Raw genomic sequence first — 20000 nt, 5'->3', positions numbered from 1 at the left:
GTCTTGATCCAAGGCTAGCAATGACCAAGAAATTAGCTAATAATAATGCAACGAAAGTTAACGTGTTCCCTCATATGATCATATATTGTATATATATTGTATTTAAATATATGTAGTATTTGTTCTTGTCTGTCTAACAACTTGTGTGTTTAGTGCTGTTTTTGTAGGGGGCTCGATGAGAGTATAGACAATCCTTTCATTTGACATGTTTCACACCATGATTCTGAACACATGTATTTCTGTTCCTAGTTGATTGACTATGCCAAAAAAGGAGATACCGATCAGAAGGCGATGAAAATGGCAAGCTTCTGGCTCACGGTATGTGCAAGTAATTTGTAACTTCCAGAAAGCAAGAGATTTGCCCCAGTGTTGACCTTTTTGAATTTGGTCAACATAGAACGGTTCTCTAATTGATGGTGTTTCCCTTTTCCAATGTCTGTCCAGGAGAAGGATCTTGTCCCAAAGCTCTTCAAGGTCCTTGCACCCAGGTTTGAGACCCAGCCAAACGGTTTCACGCGATTGGCACAGCTTCCCAGGAGGGAGAACCTGGACAGAGCCAAGATGGCGGTGATCGAATATAAAGGAAACCCCTTCCCACCCCTCTACCCTGCCAGAAAAGTTAATGAACTGTCCCTGATCAACCAGCTGCTCAAAGCCTACAGAGAGGAGAGGGCACAACAGTTGACAGACAGCGCATAACACCCGCGTCACTGGATAATTACACCGGCTTCGGATGCTGTCAATGCACTGAATGGGACACCAAACGACATCACGTTTAATCAGACTATTGATTGGTCTAAGTAGGTGAGATACTGACCTACCGACGGGGCTCAGTTGGTGTTTTGACGTTATTCTGTGGGTTGATGAAAGTTGGGGCAAACGCTCACCCCAAAACATGATTTACGATCTTGCACGGCGCTGAGTCGGCTCAAGCGAATTTCGCAACGTTCGGCACGGCAACTCGCTCGCTTTAGCTCGCTCGTTGATGCATCTTGTGGCTCAAGTTCGCTTGAGGCGGCGCGCCTCCGTCACGGTCCAAAACTATACTTCATACAAAACACCTACTGAGCCCTGTCGGCAGGTCAGTATCTCACTACCAATCAATAGTCTGATTAAACGTGATAATGTCCCATTCAGTGCATTGACGGCATCCGAAATGGGTGATGAATATGTTTTGATCACAGTGGATTAACATTGAAGCCTGACTGTTGATCTGCAGAAGCTCATGTTGTGATATAATAACGCCCACCTCAATACAACTTCAATGCATATTTGTGTTTGTTCTTTTGTTTGTTGAATTTTCTACAGTACCTGGAAAATAAATGTGTAAAAAAAAAAAGACTTTCAAACTCAATAGACATTGATTGAACACACTCATCTCATGAGCATTTCAGAAGCTCTTGCCATAGCCAGAGGGCAATATTCCTGCCTCTTTGCAAGAATAACTATGATGATGTGTATACATTAATGGGACTGTTTTACAATGGCTACTGTGGTAAATGTTTTTTAAACTAGTTTGGTTCTGTTGAGAAGTCTTGCCTCAGACAGCACCAGTGCATACGTTATAGATGGCTCAAAAGTATAATGACTGTTTGGCAGAGAATATGCTAAGAGTCCATCTGCGAAGGTAACGCTATAATGTAAGGCAAAGTCAAGGACAGTTTTATGATGGCTCTTCCGCCGAAGACTGCAGTGATGTAGTGGCTCTGAGTGTATAATAATTAGGCTTACATCAGAGTATTACCAACCTCACATCTTTCCCCTTGGTGCTCTACTTTAATGTACTCTTGTAAAGAGACTGCTTTCAAAATATGATTTATAGTTATTTGATTAATGGTTTTTGGTGAGTGCCCCAGGTGTAGCTGCATCACATACTCATGCATACGGTAATCACAAGTGACACTTGGGACAAGGCCTCATAATAAAACAACATCTTTATTATTATTTTGGCAAAAAGTGTATATGTACAGCATATATATAATTATCTTTTGACACAATTAAAATGCATTTGAACAGTGCTTATGTGATGTGCTCTTAAAACAGATTTCTCCGAGTAGCCTAAAAGCTGTGCTGTTTTCTGTCATGCATACACAATCTCATTTTTATCGCCACTTCTCGTCTTCTGTCCGTACAGTATGTGCGTGCGTGTTTGTCCTGTAATTAAAAAGTCAATGTGCTGTGTACAAGTAAAAGCAATGATAGCCTGTCAAGTTAGTCTGGCAAACTCCCAAAAAGCTCCCTGTTAAATAAGTCATGGCAACCTTAACCATAGGCATCAGTAGAATATGAATCAGAGACACATTAACAACCAGACAACAACAAGTGCTCTAATTCAAGTATTCTGTTTCACGGACTAAGTTCACACCTCTTATTATATTATCACAAATAACACACCACAGTTCTAAGATCCTAATGTACTCCAGATATTATAGCAAGGTGAGCCATTGATAAAAACGAAGGCAATTAGTCAACCACTTTTTTTTGTTTCTTAAAAAAAAAAAGGCCAAACAGTGAACCACACACAAGATAAAAAATATTTGTTCTGGTATTGCAAGAAATGTGGTTTCATCACTGGCTCCCCTTTACCTTGCTCTTACCAACTTAACTGCATTTTAATGTAAAAACGGTGAGTTACTGTATGTTAAACGTGTCCCATTCTCTAAAAAGCCTGTTGATAATGAATGACATTTTCAGAGCATCTAATTTATTTACAGGTGTGTGTGTGTGTGTGTGTGTGTGTGTGTGTGTGTGTTTGCAGTTGGAATATCACAGGACGTGGTGTGAATGCGGATTGAAAGCAGTCCATAAAGTGACATCATCACGAATAAACAGACTAAGACGAGGAACATTAAAGTGCTCCATGCAGGACAAACAGAATGTACAGTAGTGTTATTTTCACAGTTCATCTATAATTCTATTTTGTCATCGCTCTGGGTGATACAAAACCACTAGTATCAGTAACGTTTTCACACAATCAAATGTGAACACCCCACGCACGAGTATTGTGTGGATGAATGACGTTGGAATTACTTTGTGGTAAAAACACTGGAACACTTCTGCTCTGGAATTGTGAATGTCTCATGGAGAATAAACATTGATAAACAATAAAAGACTAGGGTACGTCGTGCTGTACCTGTGTCACCCCTGTCCTTGTGCTCTAGTGCATTAGTACATTCACCAACGTCTGTACACACAGAGAAATAAAACATTTTAAGCAAGCACTCCAGTGAATAGCAAACTGAAACTATAGGATCTTTTCGACTACGAAGGGTAACCCAGAACCTGAAACTTTCTAGAACCTGTGAAGTACTGTGATGTTTTTTGTTTGTTTATGTTTCCAATATAACCAACCACCATTGAATGGGAAGGTATCTAATAATAAATAAATAAAATACAAAAAAAGAAACCGAATAAAAAAGTGAAAATACCAATCTACTGTACAAGGCCACAAGGCTTGTAGACCTGCAATTTATTTTCTTTTTTTAAGTATGAGTTCTGGGATCCCAGAACTCATGGTTACTACAACCTTTTGAGCAGGGCCAAAATGAGGTTCTGAGAGCCTTATCTGAAACCCACCCAGTATGGAAACAAATCCAGAATCCGTGAAATACATTACACAGCACAGCACGGTTCGCTTGGTTCTTGTGGTCGAAAAGAGCCTCAAGGGAACGGACAATGTGAGGGTGGGGGCAGTTGACTGGAATATCAAGAGACATTCGTGGCCCCTCCATCAGAAACAGAATGGACCCATTCAAAAAATATATATCATAGCCTATTGTATGCATGTAAAAAAGTATAGATTTGAATACACACAATAAGCACATGTGGTCACATGGAGTAAATCTCAGATTCAGGGATGGGAAGTACGATACAAACATGCTTGTTTTACAAGTACAGGTGTCCACAAGAAACGTGACATTGTACATTTATACATCAGCATATCAATCCAATATAACCAGGTGCAATGGGAGGCATAATAGGATATAAATTAAATAAACAAACTATAAAGAGAGTAAATATCTATGCTTTTATAAAAATGTGTCAAACATAAAAAAAAAGAAAAACATTTTTTGTTACATGAGGGGGATAAATACTCTGGTACAAGTAATGGCATGATAATTCTGATGGTCACAGCACCAATTCGAATTCAACAATGTGGAAAAAAATAAAGAAAAAAACATCCCTTTGCACTAAAACCTTAATACGATATATAAAGTGGTAGCTCTCTCCCGCTGTAACTATTTACAAGCTCCTTCTCATGCCACCGCTGGTGCCTCATCAATTCTTCGATGAAACGATTTCAAAGAGTTCTGTTTGCAACCCCTCCACCCCACCCCACCACCCAATTGCGAACAGCTATCATTCTATTGCTCTTGACTACATCCACGTTGTCATCTCTCTCCCCCGTGTGCGGCTTACTGGTCAACATCAAATATTTATTGCTTCTTTATTCTTTTACAAGCTCAGCACTCCCTATCTCTAAGTACCCCCCCCCCCCCAACTCCTGCTCTATTCCATTCCTATTTCTCCATCTCCAAAGGTGAAAATGGAACATTTTAAAAGGATTCCATTTCACGCACGCACTTCCAATGACTTTTCTCTTCTTTATCCGTCCACCTTTACATTTTCCCCCCTTTATGACTTTCCGCCGCGTGCCTTTCATCTTGCTCTCCCATTACTTTATATTCGTATTAAATCCATTACCCTCAGCCCGACCTCCCCCCCTCGTGTCTGTCTGTCACTCTGTCCTTTCTCTCTGTCTCACGCCTTCGTCCCCATCCCTCCTCCTCCTCCGCTCTGCATGCTGAAGTATTCGGTAAAGGAGGGGAGTCGGGGTGGGACCAGCGGGGAGTGCGTGGACAGGCGGGGAGGTATGGGGGGTGGTGGGAGGACCGTGGCCGTCAGGTCTGCGGCAGCGGTGGTGATGATCTTCTCCTCGCTGTTCCTCTGGACATCCTGCCCCTTGCGAGTGACAGTCTCCTCCACTGTCTTCACCGGGTCCTGGGGAAGGGCCAGGGTTTATAGATGAGTTTTCGTACACCAGTGATTCTCAACCTTTTTGCATTTCAAGGACCCCCAGTTCTATACTCATTAGAGTTTACACCACGGTTAGATACCTTTTTTTTTTTTTATTGAAACTTCGCATGCATATTGATATTACTCCTACAGATTTAGTTCAAATATCACGCAAATCGGTGCACAATATCTCTAGTCATGTGATCAAGACGGATCTCTCAGGTTTTTCATATTCCTTCCTGATTGGCTAAGATTGCCTGCCAGTGGCCCGTTTTAACAAAATGCCTCAAATCAGGAATGCAGTGTCCGATTGTCCGATTACACCATCCCACTCTAACACAAGTCCCCGAGTACTTCTGAAGTGTTCTTTTGTATGTTAACTTCAACATTTCACTACAGAAGGTCTGGGAATCAAACAAGGACCCTCTGTTTTCAGAGGCAGGGCATTAGACCACTGCACCATAACGGTAGCACTTTACAATAATGACCCGTTATAAAGAATTTATAAACGTTTATAAGTAGTTTGTAGACTATTAACAAATCATTAACAACCTGTTTGTTGACATTCGTAAATGATTACTAAAACCTTTATAACTACAGTTACAAATCATTTGTAAAGTATTAGTAAGTAGTGAACTATTCATGAATAAGCCATTTATATACATCTGTAAAAGATTATTAAATCATTTGTAACGACCCATTCTAAAGCATTTATAAACGTTTATAAGCAGTTTGTAGACTACTAACAAATCATTAACAACCTGTTTATTGACATTCGTAAATGATTACTAAAACCTTTATAACTACGGTTACAAATCATCTATAAAGGTATTAGTAACTATTCATGAATAAGCCATGTATAATACATCTGTAAATGATTATTAAATCATTTGTAACTGATGTTACATAATATATACAAGCTATTGGTAGCTTGTTCATGTTTAACATATGCTTTGTTAAACATTCCTAAAGTATCTATAAATCCTTAGTACATGTTATTATGTGCCCTATAGTAAAGTGAAGACAGTTCATCATTTACAACTGTCTGTTAATGTGTTTGTTCATGTTTAACATGCTTTGTAAAACATTCCTAAAATATCTATAAATCCTTTGTACATGTTATTATGTGCCCTACAGTAAAGTGAAGACAGTTCATCATTTATGACTGTCTGTTAATGTGGACTTTCTCCTTACCTGTTGCAAACTACCTGGCTTTCATGAATGCAGACACCAAACAATTACTAGAATTATCATTCATGTTAAGCAAATGATGCGTAAGACATTCGTAAAGAGTATGTAAACCATTTGTGGTGTTAGGGACCAAAAAAGTCACTACAAAGTACTACCAATCAACTCTAAATTGCCTGAAACGTACTCCTAACAGGTTTTTGGGGGGACGATTTTGGCCTCCACACTTAGTGATTATTTCGGATTTAACTTTCGTTTCGGTGGTGACCAACTTTCGTTTCGGTAGTTTGATTACAAAATGTAAGTTGTGTAAAAATAATCTGACTATACTAAGTTGTTATTTGTTTGTTTAAGTCAGGCTATACTCTACTCAGAGTCATAAGTTTACAAAATGTACTAAAGTACAGTGAACGTCTGTGCGGTTCGTCTTCATCACTGAAAATAACGTACATGTAAACTGATGTCATGTGCAGTTGGGGTGAAGAAACACAACCATTTCACTCCTAATAATACCTATTTGATTTGACATCCTGACTTGCTGCTGTAACTGAGGCTTGAACCTGTTACCTGCGGCTCACTAGTCAGTGACTCTATCCATTCACCTACAGCTGTTTCCTTGGAATCTGTGGTTCTGAAACTTTTTGTTGTCAACCCCCCAAATTGACATGTATTTGGGCAGTGGACCCCAATGTGAAAAGATGTAGTGTCAGGGCCCCCCATGAAAAAGATTTATATTTATGCTGTAACACATTTTTTTTTAAAGGAGACACACCATGAATTTAAAAAAAATATTTGATATTTAATATCATATGGTGTATGTCCCTCAAACCATTTTCAAAAGGTTTGAGCCTAAATCAACACTCAGATATACTCATCCCAAGTCAATTCTCTCAGGCTTATAAAGCACTTTCAGCTGCAATACCAAAACGTCCAGTTGGCTAGGGGGGTGCTGTACTGCGGTACTGAGCAATTCTGTCTGTCAAAATACATGGGCAGAAAGTTTGGTGAGGTAAGCAAACTTGCCATTCTGAGATGGCCTGTTCAGACACGCCCATTCTGAAAATCTCTGAAATGAGAATGAATGACTGAATGTTAAAAGAAAATATTTTTTGGGGTACAAGAGACACTGGGGAGCCAAAAAAATACAAAAAAAATAAAAAAAAGTGAAATTCATGGTGTGTCTCCTTTAAGTTATTTGTTTGTTGTTCAAGTCAAAGCACCAGGAAGGCTGTATTTGTCAGCCATCTGTTAGCTCAATGGGTTGAGACGCAGTATTCATGATCCAGAGGCCATGAGTTCAAATCCCATTGATGTCTTTCCTATGATTCTTTCCTTTGCAGACTGGCTTCCAGAAGATCAACTGAAAACTACCAGGAAGGCTATATTTGTCATGCAACTGTTAGCTCAATGGGTTGAGACGCAGTATACATGATCCAGAGGCCATGAGTTCAAATCCCATTGATGTCTTTCCTATGATTCTTTCCTTTGCAGACTGGCTTCCAGAAGATCAACTGAAAACTACCAGGAAGGCTGTACTTGTCAGCCATCTGTTAGCTCAATGGGTTGAGACGCAGTATTCATGATCCAGAGGCCATGAGTTCAAATCCCATTGATGTCTTTCCTATGATTCTTTCCTTTGCAGACTGGCTTCCAGAAGATCAACTGAAAACTACCAGGAAGGCTGTACTTGTCAGCCATCTGTTAGCTCAATGGGTTGAGACGCAGTATACATGATCCAGAGGCCATGAGTTCAAATCCCACTGGTGTCTTTACTGTGATGCTTTCCTTTGCAGACTAACTTCTAGAAAAACAAGTTAAAACCACCAGGAAACCTGTAACTCTCAGCCAACAGCTTAGCTCAACTGGTAGAGCGTCTGTCCAATAACATGACTTGACTTGACTGGGTTCGATTCCCACTCGAGTCAAGTGTCCCCGGTAACTTGAGGCAACGGATAAATTCACTGATATCCTTAGTGATGCTTCCCTTTGCAGACTAACTTCTAGAAAAACAAGTTCAAACCACCAGGAAACCTGTAACTCTCAGCCAACAGCTTAGCTCAACTGGTAGAGCGTCTGTCCAATAACATGACTTGACCTGACTTGAGTGGGTTCGATTCCGAGTCATGTGTCCCTGGTAACTTGGGGCAACGGATAAATTGACTGATATTCTTCGTGATGCTTCCCTTTGCAGAATAACTTCTAGAAAAACAAGTTAAAACCACCAGGAAACCTGTAACTCTCAGCCAACAGCATAGCTCAACTGGTAGAGCGTCTGTCCAATGACTTGACTTGACTTGACTTGAGTGGGTTCGATTCCCACTCGAGGCAAGTGTCCCCGGATAAATGTCCGCAACGGATAAATTGACTGATATCCGTAGAATATACCGGGGACACTTGACTCAAGTGGGAATCGAACCCACTCAAGTCAAGTCAAGTCATGTTATTGGACAGACGCTCTACCAGTTGAGCTATGCTGTAGGCTGAGAGTTACAGGTTTCCTGGTGGTTTTAACTTGTTTTTCTAGAAGTTAGTCTGCAAAGGGAAGCATCACTAAGGATATCAGTCAATTTATCCGTTGCCCCAAGTTACCGGGGACACTTGACTCGAGTGGGAATCGAACCCACTCAAGTCAAGTCAAGTCATGTTATTGGACAGACGCTCTACCAGTTGAGCTATGCTGTTGGCTGAGAGTCACAGGCTTCCTGGTGGTTTTAACTTGTTTTTCTAGAAGTTAGTCTGCAAAGGAAAGCATCACAGTAAAGACACCAGTGGGATTTGAACTCATGGCCTCTGGATCATGTATACTGCGTCTCAACCCATTGAGCTAACAGATGGCTGACAAGTACAGCCTTCCTGGTAGTTTTCAGTTGATTTTCTGGAAGCCAGTCTGCAAAGGAAAGAATCATAGGAAAGACATCAATGGGATTTGAACTCATGGCCTCTGGATCATGAATACTGCGTCTCAACCCATTGAGCTAACAGATGGCTGACAAGTACAGCCTTCCTGGTAGTTTTCAGTTGATCTTCTGGAAGCCAGTCTGCAAAGGAAAGAATCATAGGAAAGACATCAATGGGATTTGAACTCATGGCCTCTGGATCATGAATACTGCGTCTCAACCCATTGAGCTAACAGATGGCTGACAAGTACAGCCTTCCTGGTAGTTTTCAGTTGATCTTCTGGAAGCCAGTCTGCAAAGGAAAGAATCATAGGAAAGACATCAATGGGATTTGAACTCATGGCCTCTGGATCATGTATACTGCGTCTCAACCCATTGAGCTAACAGTTGAATGACAAATATAGCCTTCCTGGTAGTTTTCAGTTGATCTTCTGGAAGCCAGTCTGCAAAGGAAAGAATCATAGGAAAGACATCAATGGGATTTGAACTCATGGCCTCTGGATCATGAATACTGCGTCTCAACCCATTGAGCTAACAGATGGCTGACAAGTACAGCCTTCCTGGTGCTTTGACTTGAACAACAAACAAGACAAATAACTTTAAAAAAATGTGTTACAGCATAAATATAAATCTTTTTCATGGGGGGCCCTGACACTACATCTTTTCACATTGGGGTCCACTGCCCAAATACATGTCAATTTGGGGGGTTGACAACAAAACGTTTCAGAACCACAGATTCCAAGGAAACAGCTGTAGGTGAATGGATAGAGTCACTGACTAGTGAGCCGCAGGTAACAGGTTCAAGCCTCAGTTACAGCAACAAGTCAGGATGTCAAATCAAATAGGTATTATTAGGAGTGAAATGGTTGTGTTTCTTCACCCCAACTGCACATGACATCAGTTTACATGTACGTTATTTTCAGTGATTTAGACAAACCGCACAGACGTTCACTGTACTTTAGTACATTTTGTAAACTTATGACTCTGAGTAGAGTATAGCCTGACTTAAACAAACAAATAACAACTTAGTATAGTCAGATTATTTTTTACACAACTTACATTTTGTAATCAAACTACCGAAACGAAAGTTAAATCCGAAATAATCACTAAGTGTGGAGGCCAAAATCGTCCCCCCAAAAACCTGTTAGGAGTACGTTTCAGGCAATTTAGAGTTGATTGGTAGTACTTTGTAGTGATTTTTTTGGTCCCTAACACCACAAATGGTTTACATACTCTTTACGAATGTCTTACGCATCATTTGCATGATAATTCTAGTAATTGTTTGGTGTCTGCATTCATGAAAGCCAGGTAGTTTGCAACAGGTAAGGAGAAAGTCCACATTAACAGACAGTCATAAATGATGAACTGTCTTCACTTTACTGTAGGGCACATAATAACATGTACAAAGGATTTATAGATATTTTAGGAATGTTTTACAAAGCATGTTAAACATGAACAAACACATTAACAGACAGTTGTAAATGATGAACTGTCTTCACTTTACTATAGGGCACATAATAACATGTACTAAGGATTTATAGATACTTTAGGAATGTTTAACAAAGCATATGTTAAACATGAACAAGCTACCAATAGCTTGTATATATTATGTAACATCAGTTACAAATGATTTAATAATCATTTACAGATGTATTATACATGGCTTATTCATGAATAGTTACTAATACCTTTATAGATGATTTGTAACCGTAGTTATAAAGGTTTTAGTAATCATTTACGAATGTCAATAAACAGGTTTTTAATGATTTGTTAATAGTCTACAAACTGCCTATAAACGTTTATGAATGCTTTAGAATGGGTCGTTACAAATGATTTAATAATCTTTTACAGATGTATATAAATGGCTTATTCATGAATAGTTCACTACTTACTAATACTTTACAAATGATTTGTAACTGTAGTTATAAAGGTTTTAGTAATCATTTACGAATGTCAACAAACAGGTTGTTAATGATTTGTTAATAGTCTACAAACTACTTATAAACGTTTATAAATGCTTTATAACGGGTCATTATTGTAAAGTGCTACCGACACCTTTGCGATTTTGTATGTTAGCTTTGAAATGTAACTACAGGCAGCTTGAACAAGGACTTGAACAAGAAACCTCTGTCTTCGGAGACAGATCCACTGCCCTATGTCTCACTCATCAAATGTCCCCTAGCATTTAAAAAAATATATTTTGTATGTTACTGACGTAACGTAAAAGTTGGAAAAATGTCCTAGTTGGTTTTGAACTGTGAACCTTCTGGTTACAAGCCCTGTATCTAAACTACTGCACCACAGTGGTTCTTACTCAATCTGTTCACTTGCGTGGTCTTCAATGAAAGATTAGATAAAGGTAAAAGCCAAAGTTTGTACTTTTCCCCCTTTAAATGTCCATTGCCATTGACAATGCATTGGGCGCTTAAAGTTAAATATTTCAAAAACTACAAATCATTTCAAAGAAAAAATCTCAAGCATGCATGCCCACAGTAAGGTGGAACTTTTTAACTGTGAATGGAGTTTCTAGGTGAAAGTGTTTTTTTGAGGTCCCAAAACCTTCCATCCGCCTCCATTATAAATCTCTGAACTTTTAAAGGAGTACAATTCTCAAACTATGCAACATTTCAAAGATTCCTTTTCAGGCAAACATGTCCACGTTAAGATGAACATTTTAAAGTTTGAATGGGGTTTCTATTCTATACATGACATTTTGAATCATTAGTTAGTTAGTTAGTTAGTTTATTTATTTCGGTAATGGTTTACAAAAACAAAACATTTTGAGCATACAAAGTATTTTTAGCAAAATCATTTGACCGAAAAGGTTTGGGCTGAAGCCGAAGCTTATTATGCCCACCTTATTGACTGATCATTTGGTTGGGTTGGATTTGTCAAGATATTATGTCAATGTGCTGATTATTAGTAGTGAGGGTCTAATGCTGGTCTGTTGAGTATCAGGACCAGTTGTCATTTTAGGTACTCTCTCTCTCTCTCTTTCTCCCCCTTTCGCCAGCCCCCCCTCTCACATACACACACACACACACACACACACACACACACACACACACACACACACACACACACCTTTTCTTACGTTTTGACCATATTGACACTCACGCTTGATTTTCAGTGTCACTTTCTTCAGCAAATAGTGTAATTTGACTGTAGAAGCGACATTGTCATCGTAACTGGGTTGTGATCTTCCCCCTGTGCTGCAACCTTGTCATGGTGGGGAGGCTTGCGTGCCTTCGTGACTCAGAAGGCTATACAGGCGGGGGCCCATGCTCCCAGCAGGTTCAACCAAGCCGGGCAGGTTTCTAGAGTAGAGGCTGAATGAAAAGCAGCACCTGGCCCTCCAGGTTGGGGGTTGGGCGTGGGTCCAACAACCCCAACCCGTAAAATACCACCTTGTTACAGAAACTACTCACACAGCTATGTTCCACAGGGAACGAAGAGGATTAAAAAATAGGTTTTCTCAGCATTATGTTCTCAATGTAACAAAAATGCTAATGCTAATAATATGTATTTTAATTTGATATAGTAAAATATTTTACACCATTTCACATTTTCAGGCACATTCTGTAATTTTCATTGTAAAAATGGTGCAAATGTCTTTTTAAAGGATATGAAACCAGCATGACTCCTTTAACAAATCTGATACATGCCTTTAAAATACGATTTTAAAAGATTTTTAAATGTGTCATCTTGCCAACGCCATTGTGTCACTGACCCTGGTACCACCAGTACCAGGACTCAGCTTTCTACATGTTGTCAGAATCTGCTTTGTGTTTGTTTAAGTAGTAAAAGTGTGATTTTGAGACCAGTTCCATCATATGAAAGTGAACGGAATCACTACTTCTGGCTCCTCAATCCCACTACACAGAAGCAACAGAAAAAGATGCTCGATACTATTTGGACTTTTGCATTTCATACCCAGGTAGCTATACACAACCTGAGGTTCTGCCAATGTTCAACATTGGCTTAGCCTCGTTCCCAGCCTTACTCATCTGCGAAGAGAAAAGCCTGGTAACGACCTAAAGCAGAGAGTGTCTATATACAGTAGGGGCAGGACTTCCGTTGCACGTATTTCCCCCGGAAACTATCTTTTTCGGCCAATCACAACACTCGTTCCATTCACTGAGAATGTAAACAGATTTGCACTGCGCCAACGTCATTTCCTTGGGCAGTTCTTCCGCCAAATTCCGGTACTTCCGTTTAGACACTCACCCGGCCAGTGTGACATTGGCTTTAATATAATATAAAATTCAATACACCTGTAATCTGTGTGTGTGCGAGCGCTGTCTGTGTGTCTGTCTGTCTGTCTATCAATCTGTCTCTAAATCGGCTACTGTGGGATCCGAAAACGCCAATGAAGTTGGTGTGTTAGTCATAAATGACTGTCATCGTACTGTAGATGACTGAATACTTACTGAACTAAGCACTCTGATCACAGGTATTGTACTAGTCCTCATAAAAACAAGCTCTTATCTAAAGAGTGCTTTTGAGGATACATAACATTTAAAGACAACACCTGGTTTTCTAGGATTCTCCAAAATCAGAATTGGACTCAGAAATCTGGCATCGGTTGGGCTTTACGACATATACTAAGTTACTAACCCTACACAACACACAAAGTTAGCCTGCTGTTTCCAGTCTCCTACTCACTGATTGGATGGAGAAGAGCTCAGTGAAGTTAGGTTGAGAGTCCCCCAGGAAGGAGCTGTTTCCATAGGCATGGTGGGGGAAGCTCTCTCCCGCCTCGCCGGCCTTCGGACTGGACAACAGGATCCCAATCTGAGACGTTCGCACGTGATAAGGGAAGTTCTTATTGGCTGCTGAGGGCCGCGTGATGATCTAGCGAGAATGACAGTGAAAACGAGAGAAAAACAACATTGTGAGGGCAGATGGGGGCAAAAGCAATAGACATGATGGATGTGTGTATTGTAGGCATGTAACGATTCACTCAACTCACGACACGATTTGAATCACGATACTAAGTTCACGATACGATCTTTTCACGATTTTTTAAACACAATTATTTTCCAGACAAATGACGAAAAATCTTGTAAAAATATATTTCTCTTACACAAATCCAGCATTTTCTTCTCTTTTATTTTTTACAATAGCAAATGATGAAAACATTTTTTTTTTCAATTCTCTTACAAAGCTCCTGTATTGTCTTCTTTTTTTTTGTCTTGTCTCGATTGCGCCCTCTGCTGTTTGCATCGCGATACATTTTTTATTAAGTCGATTTAAATTGTCACCAGTTTAAATCTATAAACACCAAACAGCCAGGGTGAAATAGGAATACTACCAGAGCAGTGCAGGCTATGGATAAAGAACACTGTGTCCAAGGTAAAGTAGGTTCATGTAATAGGGGTGCAGAGGAGGCAAAGTCAAGAGGACAATGGGCGCTTATGCCTAAGTTATTATCTGTCGCCCGATGGTTGTGCCATATGCATAAAATAGTGATCTACAAGCTCACAAGGCGCCACGGTGCAACGTGTCAAATCTAAGTATAAATCAGGTTTTGGCAGCTACAACTCAAGGATAATGAAGACGAGGTGAAGAGGTGTGTGTGTGTGTGTGTGTGTGTGTGTGTGTGTGTGTGTGTGTGTGTGTGTGTGTGTGTGAGTGTGTGTGTGTGTGTGAGTATAGAAGAATTTGAGAAATAGACATTGTGAGGACCATTTTCCTGGTCCTCACAAGAGACTGCTTGCATTATGGTTTAAACAGATGTTTAGAGTTAGGTTTACAATTAGTAAACGATTCAGGTTGGGTTTAGGATAAAGGATTAGAGGTTAGGTTTTGGGGTTGGGGATAGATCTTTCCCTATTTTATACGAAGATGTGCGCGATGTCACATACCGGAAAATAGCTGATCTATAAGCTCACAATGTGTCACAGTGCAACACGTTGTGAGCGTATAGATCGGCTTTGTAGATCTGCTATTTTTCGGCTTCAGACTTGCCGTCAAAAATGCAGGTAAATTGTAAAAATGGCATTCATAAAATTGGCATCCTAAAATGTTGATGTCCTCACGAGTATAGTAATACAAATCTGTGTGTATGTGTGTGCATGTGCGAGTGCGTGTACGCGTGCGTGTGCGTGTGCTTCTGTACTGTACATGATACTAACAAGGAACACAATGTGTGCGTAGAGGTGGATTCCGAGCTGAATGCCATTGACGATCTTCTCACGCGCCCAACGAGGAATGCCAAAGTTAGCAATCAGTGCCATGACCGGCACTGCGAAAAACCTGAGAGAGAGAGAGAGAGAGAGAGAGAGAGAGAGAGAGAGAGAGAGAGAGAGAGAGAGAGAGAGAGAGCAAAAATAATAAGGGAAAAAATACATGGGGGAGACAAAGAAAGTGGGAAGAGAAAGATAGCATGAGAGAGAAAGAGATTGAGAAAGATAGGCGCAGAGGAGGCACAGTTAATAAGGTTGGAAATAGCAGTGATAATGAGAAAGGGGAGAAATATAGACAAAATTAGATAGCAGTAATGGATTTTGAGATCGTTACCACACACAGAAAAACAGAAACATAATGCCTAGTCAAAGGGCTGCTTCTCTGTTTTCAAGTCGGAGCTTAAAAGTACCAACTAGTTCATCTTTCTTTTTATTGGCAGACCTCAAATCACTGAATGAAAAAAAAAAATCGGATTTGTCTCTATCAGTCAATCTTTAATACAGAGAGACTAAGCAGAGAGGTGGAGGAGAGCTGTGTCTCACGGTACAAAATAAAAGTTTTCTTGTACCCTCCATCTTATTGACATTTTTATACGGCAGCATAAACCACCCTAATAACAGTGAGGGTAAACAGACACATAAAAAGAAAGATATTTTTGACACCATCTCTCTGTCTCCAGTTGAAACTCTCTCTCGCTCTATGTGAGTGTGGAGGTGACTATCTCTCTGAGTAGTATAAAAGGAATAACTATTTTCACATCTATCTATAAGAAACCACAACTGTATTGTAGAAGGACCGTATCTCTCTATTTATTTATACATTCAGGAATGTGTGTGTGTGTGTGTGTGTGTGTGTGTGTGTGTGTGTGTGTGTGTGTGTGTGTGTGTGTGTGTGTGTGTGTGTGTGTGTGTGTGTGCGCGTGCGAGCGAGCGAGCGCTGTCTGTCTGTGTGTGTGTGTGTGTGTGTGTGTGTGTGTGTGTGTGTGTGTGTGTGTGTGTGTGTGTGTGTGTGTGTGTGTGTGTGTGTGTGTGTGTGTGTGTGTGAGAGCGCTGTCTGTCTGTCTGTCTGTCTATCAATCTGTCTCTAAATCGGCTACTGTGGGATCCGAAAACTCTAATGACGTTGGTGTGTTAGTCATAAATGACTGTCATCGTACTGTAGATGACTGCATACTTACTGAACTAAGCACTCTGACCAAGGGTATTGTACTAGTCCTCATAAAAACAAGCTCTTATCTAAAGAGTGCTTTTGAGGATACAATAACATTTAAAGACAACAGCATTAAAACAAAACAAAAGAGTAAATTCATTAATTGAATTACTACTAGGCATAAACAATCATTTACAGCAAGTAGCTGAAAAGAAAACCCCAGATATTTTTCATTGCATCGTTCACAGGGTATTTGGGGTCAAACTGAGCATTTCTCTCCAACAAGTGATAGGAGAAGGCACAGCAGAAAAGTGATTTCTCACACCTGCAAGATTGTTCCAATAAAAACATCAGCTATCTAATCCACATTATATGGCTGCATGCATTTTTCAAATGAAAGATATTTCTATTACACCAACATTGTTATTGTGAAGTAGTTTGTTCATGCTTTATTAAGATTCTAAAGATTGCTCGTGTCCTTTTGCAGCTCCGGTGCTGCTGCAGTGCTGTGAGCAAGTCAGACCAGCAGCTCTGCCCATGCAGGAACAAAGCTCCATAGGTGGCTCTCACGCGCTGTTTGGACGTAGCGCATATTAAAGTTTTAAACTAGCAGCTGTAGATAGATAGACATAGAACTAAACAACATGCATAAACTATCTCCAGCATTGAGGGAACAGGGACAGCTCTGGTCGAGGGTGCTCCTGTGCCTCAGGCCAGCTGCTCCCCAGACAGAGTGGTGGAGAAGTAGAGACAACCCGTTGCTGGTCTCCCACAGCTTGTTCGTAAACAATCTATTAATTTTAGCCAATAAATAGGTCATGTAATGACTCAATTTTGATTCATTTTACATCTGCAGCTGCTAGTCTAAATCTTTGTTTTTAACCCATTGAGACCTGAAGACGATTCTACATGTCTCCTAAATCTCAACAGTATTCTAAAAAACGCATGTTTCTATATCAGTGGTGCTCAATCTTTTTCATGTCAAGGACCCCTAATATGATATGTATTTGGCCGCGGACCCCCATCAAATTATTTTGTTCCAGGGACCCCCAGAAGCAAAGATTTGAGTTAAAAATGTTCGCTTTAAAAATATATATATTCAAAGATTTGCACACATTTTCACGATTTTTCAAAAATAGCAGATCTACAAGCTCGTAGCGCGGCACCGAGTGCCACGCTACGAGCTTGTATATCTGCTATTTTTTAATAGCCCAAAGTGTAAAATAATACTTTTTAGCTCAAATCTAAAAATGACATTTCCAGGTCTTAATGGGTTAAAATGAGCTACTTCTCCATACTGTCTGTTCCTTCATCTAGGTAACAGACACTCACTTACTTACTTACTGATGCAGTTCATTGTTTATTTATATATTTGCTGAAACGTCTAAGTGAAAACAGTTGGGGTCTTATTAAAGCATTTCACCTCAAGACAAGGGCACAAAACAGACAGCGAAATAAAACTTAAGATGACAAGCGCAGACACAACCGAATTGGATTAGAGCAAGATAACTGTAGATTGTCACGGCGGAAATGTCTGTCGCGGTGCAATGGAAGGAGAGCGGAGACGGGGAGCAGCTCTCACCATAGTGTGTATGTGGTGAAGAAGGGGATGTAGAAGGGCTGTTTCTCGGGGTAGTGTTTCAGGGAGACCAGGACGGCGTAGCAGAACCACACGTAGGCCAAGAGCTGCAGACCCATCAGACCGTAGCCCGCGGGGCTGTCGTAAGCATACAGCACCTCACCTGGGTCAAAGAACTGATGCAAGGACAAAGACACACTCTTAGACATTTTCATAAACATGCGCACATGCAAATGCGGTATTTGGGGCATCCGTGTGTGTGGCCTAATTCAGTGTTTTCCAAACTGAGGCACACTGGTGTGCCGTGAGACAAGCCCAGGTGTGCCTTGGGATGTTGTGACAACCACACATTATTACTGCAATATTTACGACGATACAAGAAGCTATGAATATTTTTAAATTTCCTATATCGGTACTTTGTGCGACCTCATTAATACCAATAGAGAAGTAAATTCCATGCCCTAAAACAATATATTATAACTACTTTCAATATTGCATCCCTATTTTGGGCATGTCATTATAGGGCAAATATTTGACATGTAATTTCTATTTTATTTTAAAATAAAAAAAAGACCAAAAAGAGCTGATGTACAAGCTCACAATCTGCCTTGAGATTTTGACTTGCCCACTGGTGTACCTTGGGCACAGACATTTTGAAAACCACTGGCCCGCACCCATGTGTAGGTCAGAACGGGCCGGTTGAGCATCCGCTGAACTTCACTATCTTTTGTGGCATTTGCATCACATCATTTTCATCATGTCGTGTCATTTGCGGTCATTCAGGTCGCATGTGTCCTTGACATTAATCCTTATCGCAGTTTGTTTGTGTGACATTGACCATCAGGTAACCTACAGCGGTAAAGAGGCAAATAGATTGACTGGCAGGTGGCTACGTAATCTGTGCCCCAATTATTGAGCTAGACCTGATTGTGGTTTAGTGGTGGTGGAGCTGTGTGTGTGTGTGTGTGTGTGTGTGTGTGTGTGTGTGTGTGTGTGTGTGTGTGTGTGTGTGTGTGTGTGTGTGTGTGTGTGTGTGTGTGTGTGTGTGTGTGTGTGTGTGTGCGTGCGTGTGCGTGTGCGTGTGCGTGTGCACGTGCGCGTGCGCGTGTGTGTCTGCATGTTGTGTATGAGTATGGTTGCAGTCGTGTTTGTGTGTGCACACATGTTTCTGTGCGTCTGTTCACAGTGGATTACATTTCAGGGACCAGTGATTGGATAGCATTGGTCAGACTGGGTTACCCTTGCTCTGGGTCTGCATTATGTATTGGTCTAACTGCACGACCCGGCACCATTCAGGCCAACACCAAACCAACCTGACACATAAATCCAGGTTTCAATATCAGGAACCGCAGGGCCAGTGGATCCAGAACACTTTTTCACAGGATGGTGCACACACACACACACACACACACACACACACACACACACACACACACACACACACACACACACACACACACACACACACACACACACACACACACACACACACACACACACTCACACTCACACACACACACAGCTCCATTTCAATTTTATTGTAACCTACTTTAGCCTATTTTTAGCAGACATCCCCCAGAGTTTTGAGCAGTTTAATAGCAGGGCCCTATGCAAGAGGGCAGCAACCGCAGATAAATTACACAGCTCCAACTCCTCATATCGTGCTGCGAGAGAGATGGCAATAGTCTCTAGTGTTAAATATAGTGCGGAATAATTCGCCTGCATTATTCCCAGTGCGTACTCCAACGCACAGACTTCAATGACAGTAATCCGCTGCTCCAGAGCCCAGCATCTCTACGTGTCCAACCATGTTGAAGACACAGCCAGAGGTGCTTGAGGAAACGTGTATATATATACCTATTAGGCTCATGAGTGTGTTACTAATTCATAGGCTCACACATTAAACGCAAACCAATGATATCCAAGTTCTCACCCTCCTTGTAGCTGTATAATTGAAGAGACTGAAGATTGGAAGGATGCTC

The 20000-nt window shown here is 40.7% G+C and overlaps 2 protein-coding genes across 2 annotated transcripts in view; one reads left to right on the top strand and one right to left on the bottom strand.

Annotated features, from left to right (window-relative positions):
• mrpl17 (mitochondrial ribosomal protein L17) overlaps nt 1–1358 on the top strand; it is a 2386-nt gene extending 1028 nt beyond the window's left edge. The window contains exons 3-4 of the mRNA XM_084051906.1: nt 250–318; nt 445–1358. Coding sequence (XP_083908032.1) covers nt 250–318; nt 445–699 — 324 coding nt within the window. The 3' untranslated portion in view covers nt 700–1358. The remainder of the gene's footprint in view (nt 1–249; nt 319–444) is intronic.
• Nucleotides 1359–4512: 3154 nt separating this feature from the next.
• Nucleotides 4513–20000, bottom strand: part of tmem145 (transmembrane protein 145) — a 56196-nt gene continuing 40708 nt past the window's right edge. Inside the window, exons 12-15 of the mRNA XM_084052456.1 lie at nt 18022–18194; nt 15239–15359; nt 13767–13955; nt 4513–5001 (exon numbers count right to left, since the gene is read on the bottom strand). Of these exons, the coding sequence (XP_083908582.1) occupies nt 4762–5001; nt 13767–13955; nt 15239–15359; nt 18022–18194 (723 nt within the window). The 3' untranslated portion in view covers nt 4513–4761. The remainder of the gene's footprint in view (nt 5002–13766; nt 13956–15238; nt 15360–18021; nt 18195–20000) is intronic.

The sequence above is a fragment of the Gymnoscopelus microlampas genome (assembly GCF_963454915.1).
Source record: "Gymnoscopelus microlampas genome assembly, chromosome: 3".
In the NCBI taxonomy this organism is placed as follows: domain Eukaryota; kingdom Metazoa; phylum Chordata; class Actinopteri; order Myctophiformes; family Myctophidae; genus Gymnoscopelus; species Gymnoscopelus microlampas.
Note: the sequence above shows the minus strand (reverse complement) of the source record. Positions and strands in the feature narration are given on the sequence as shown.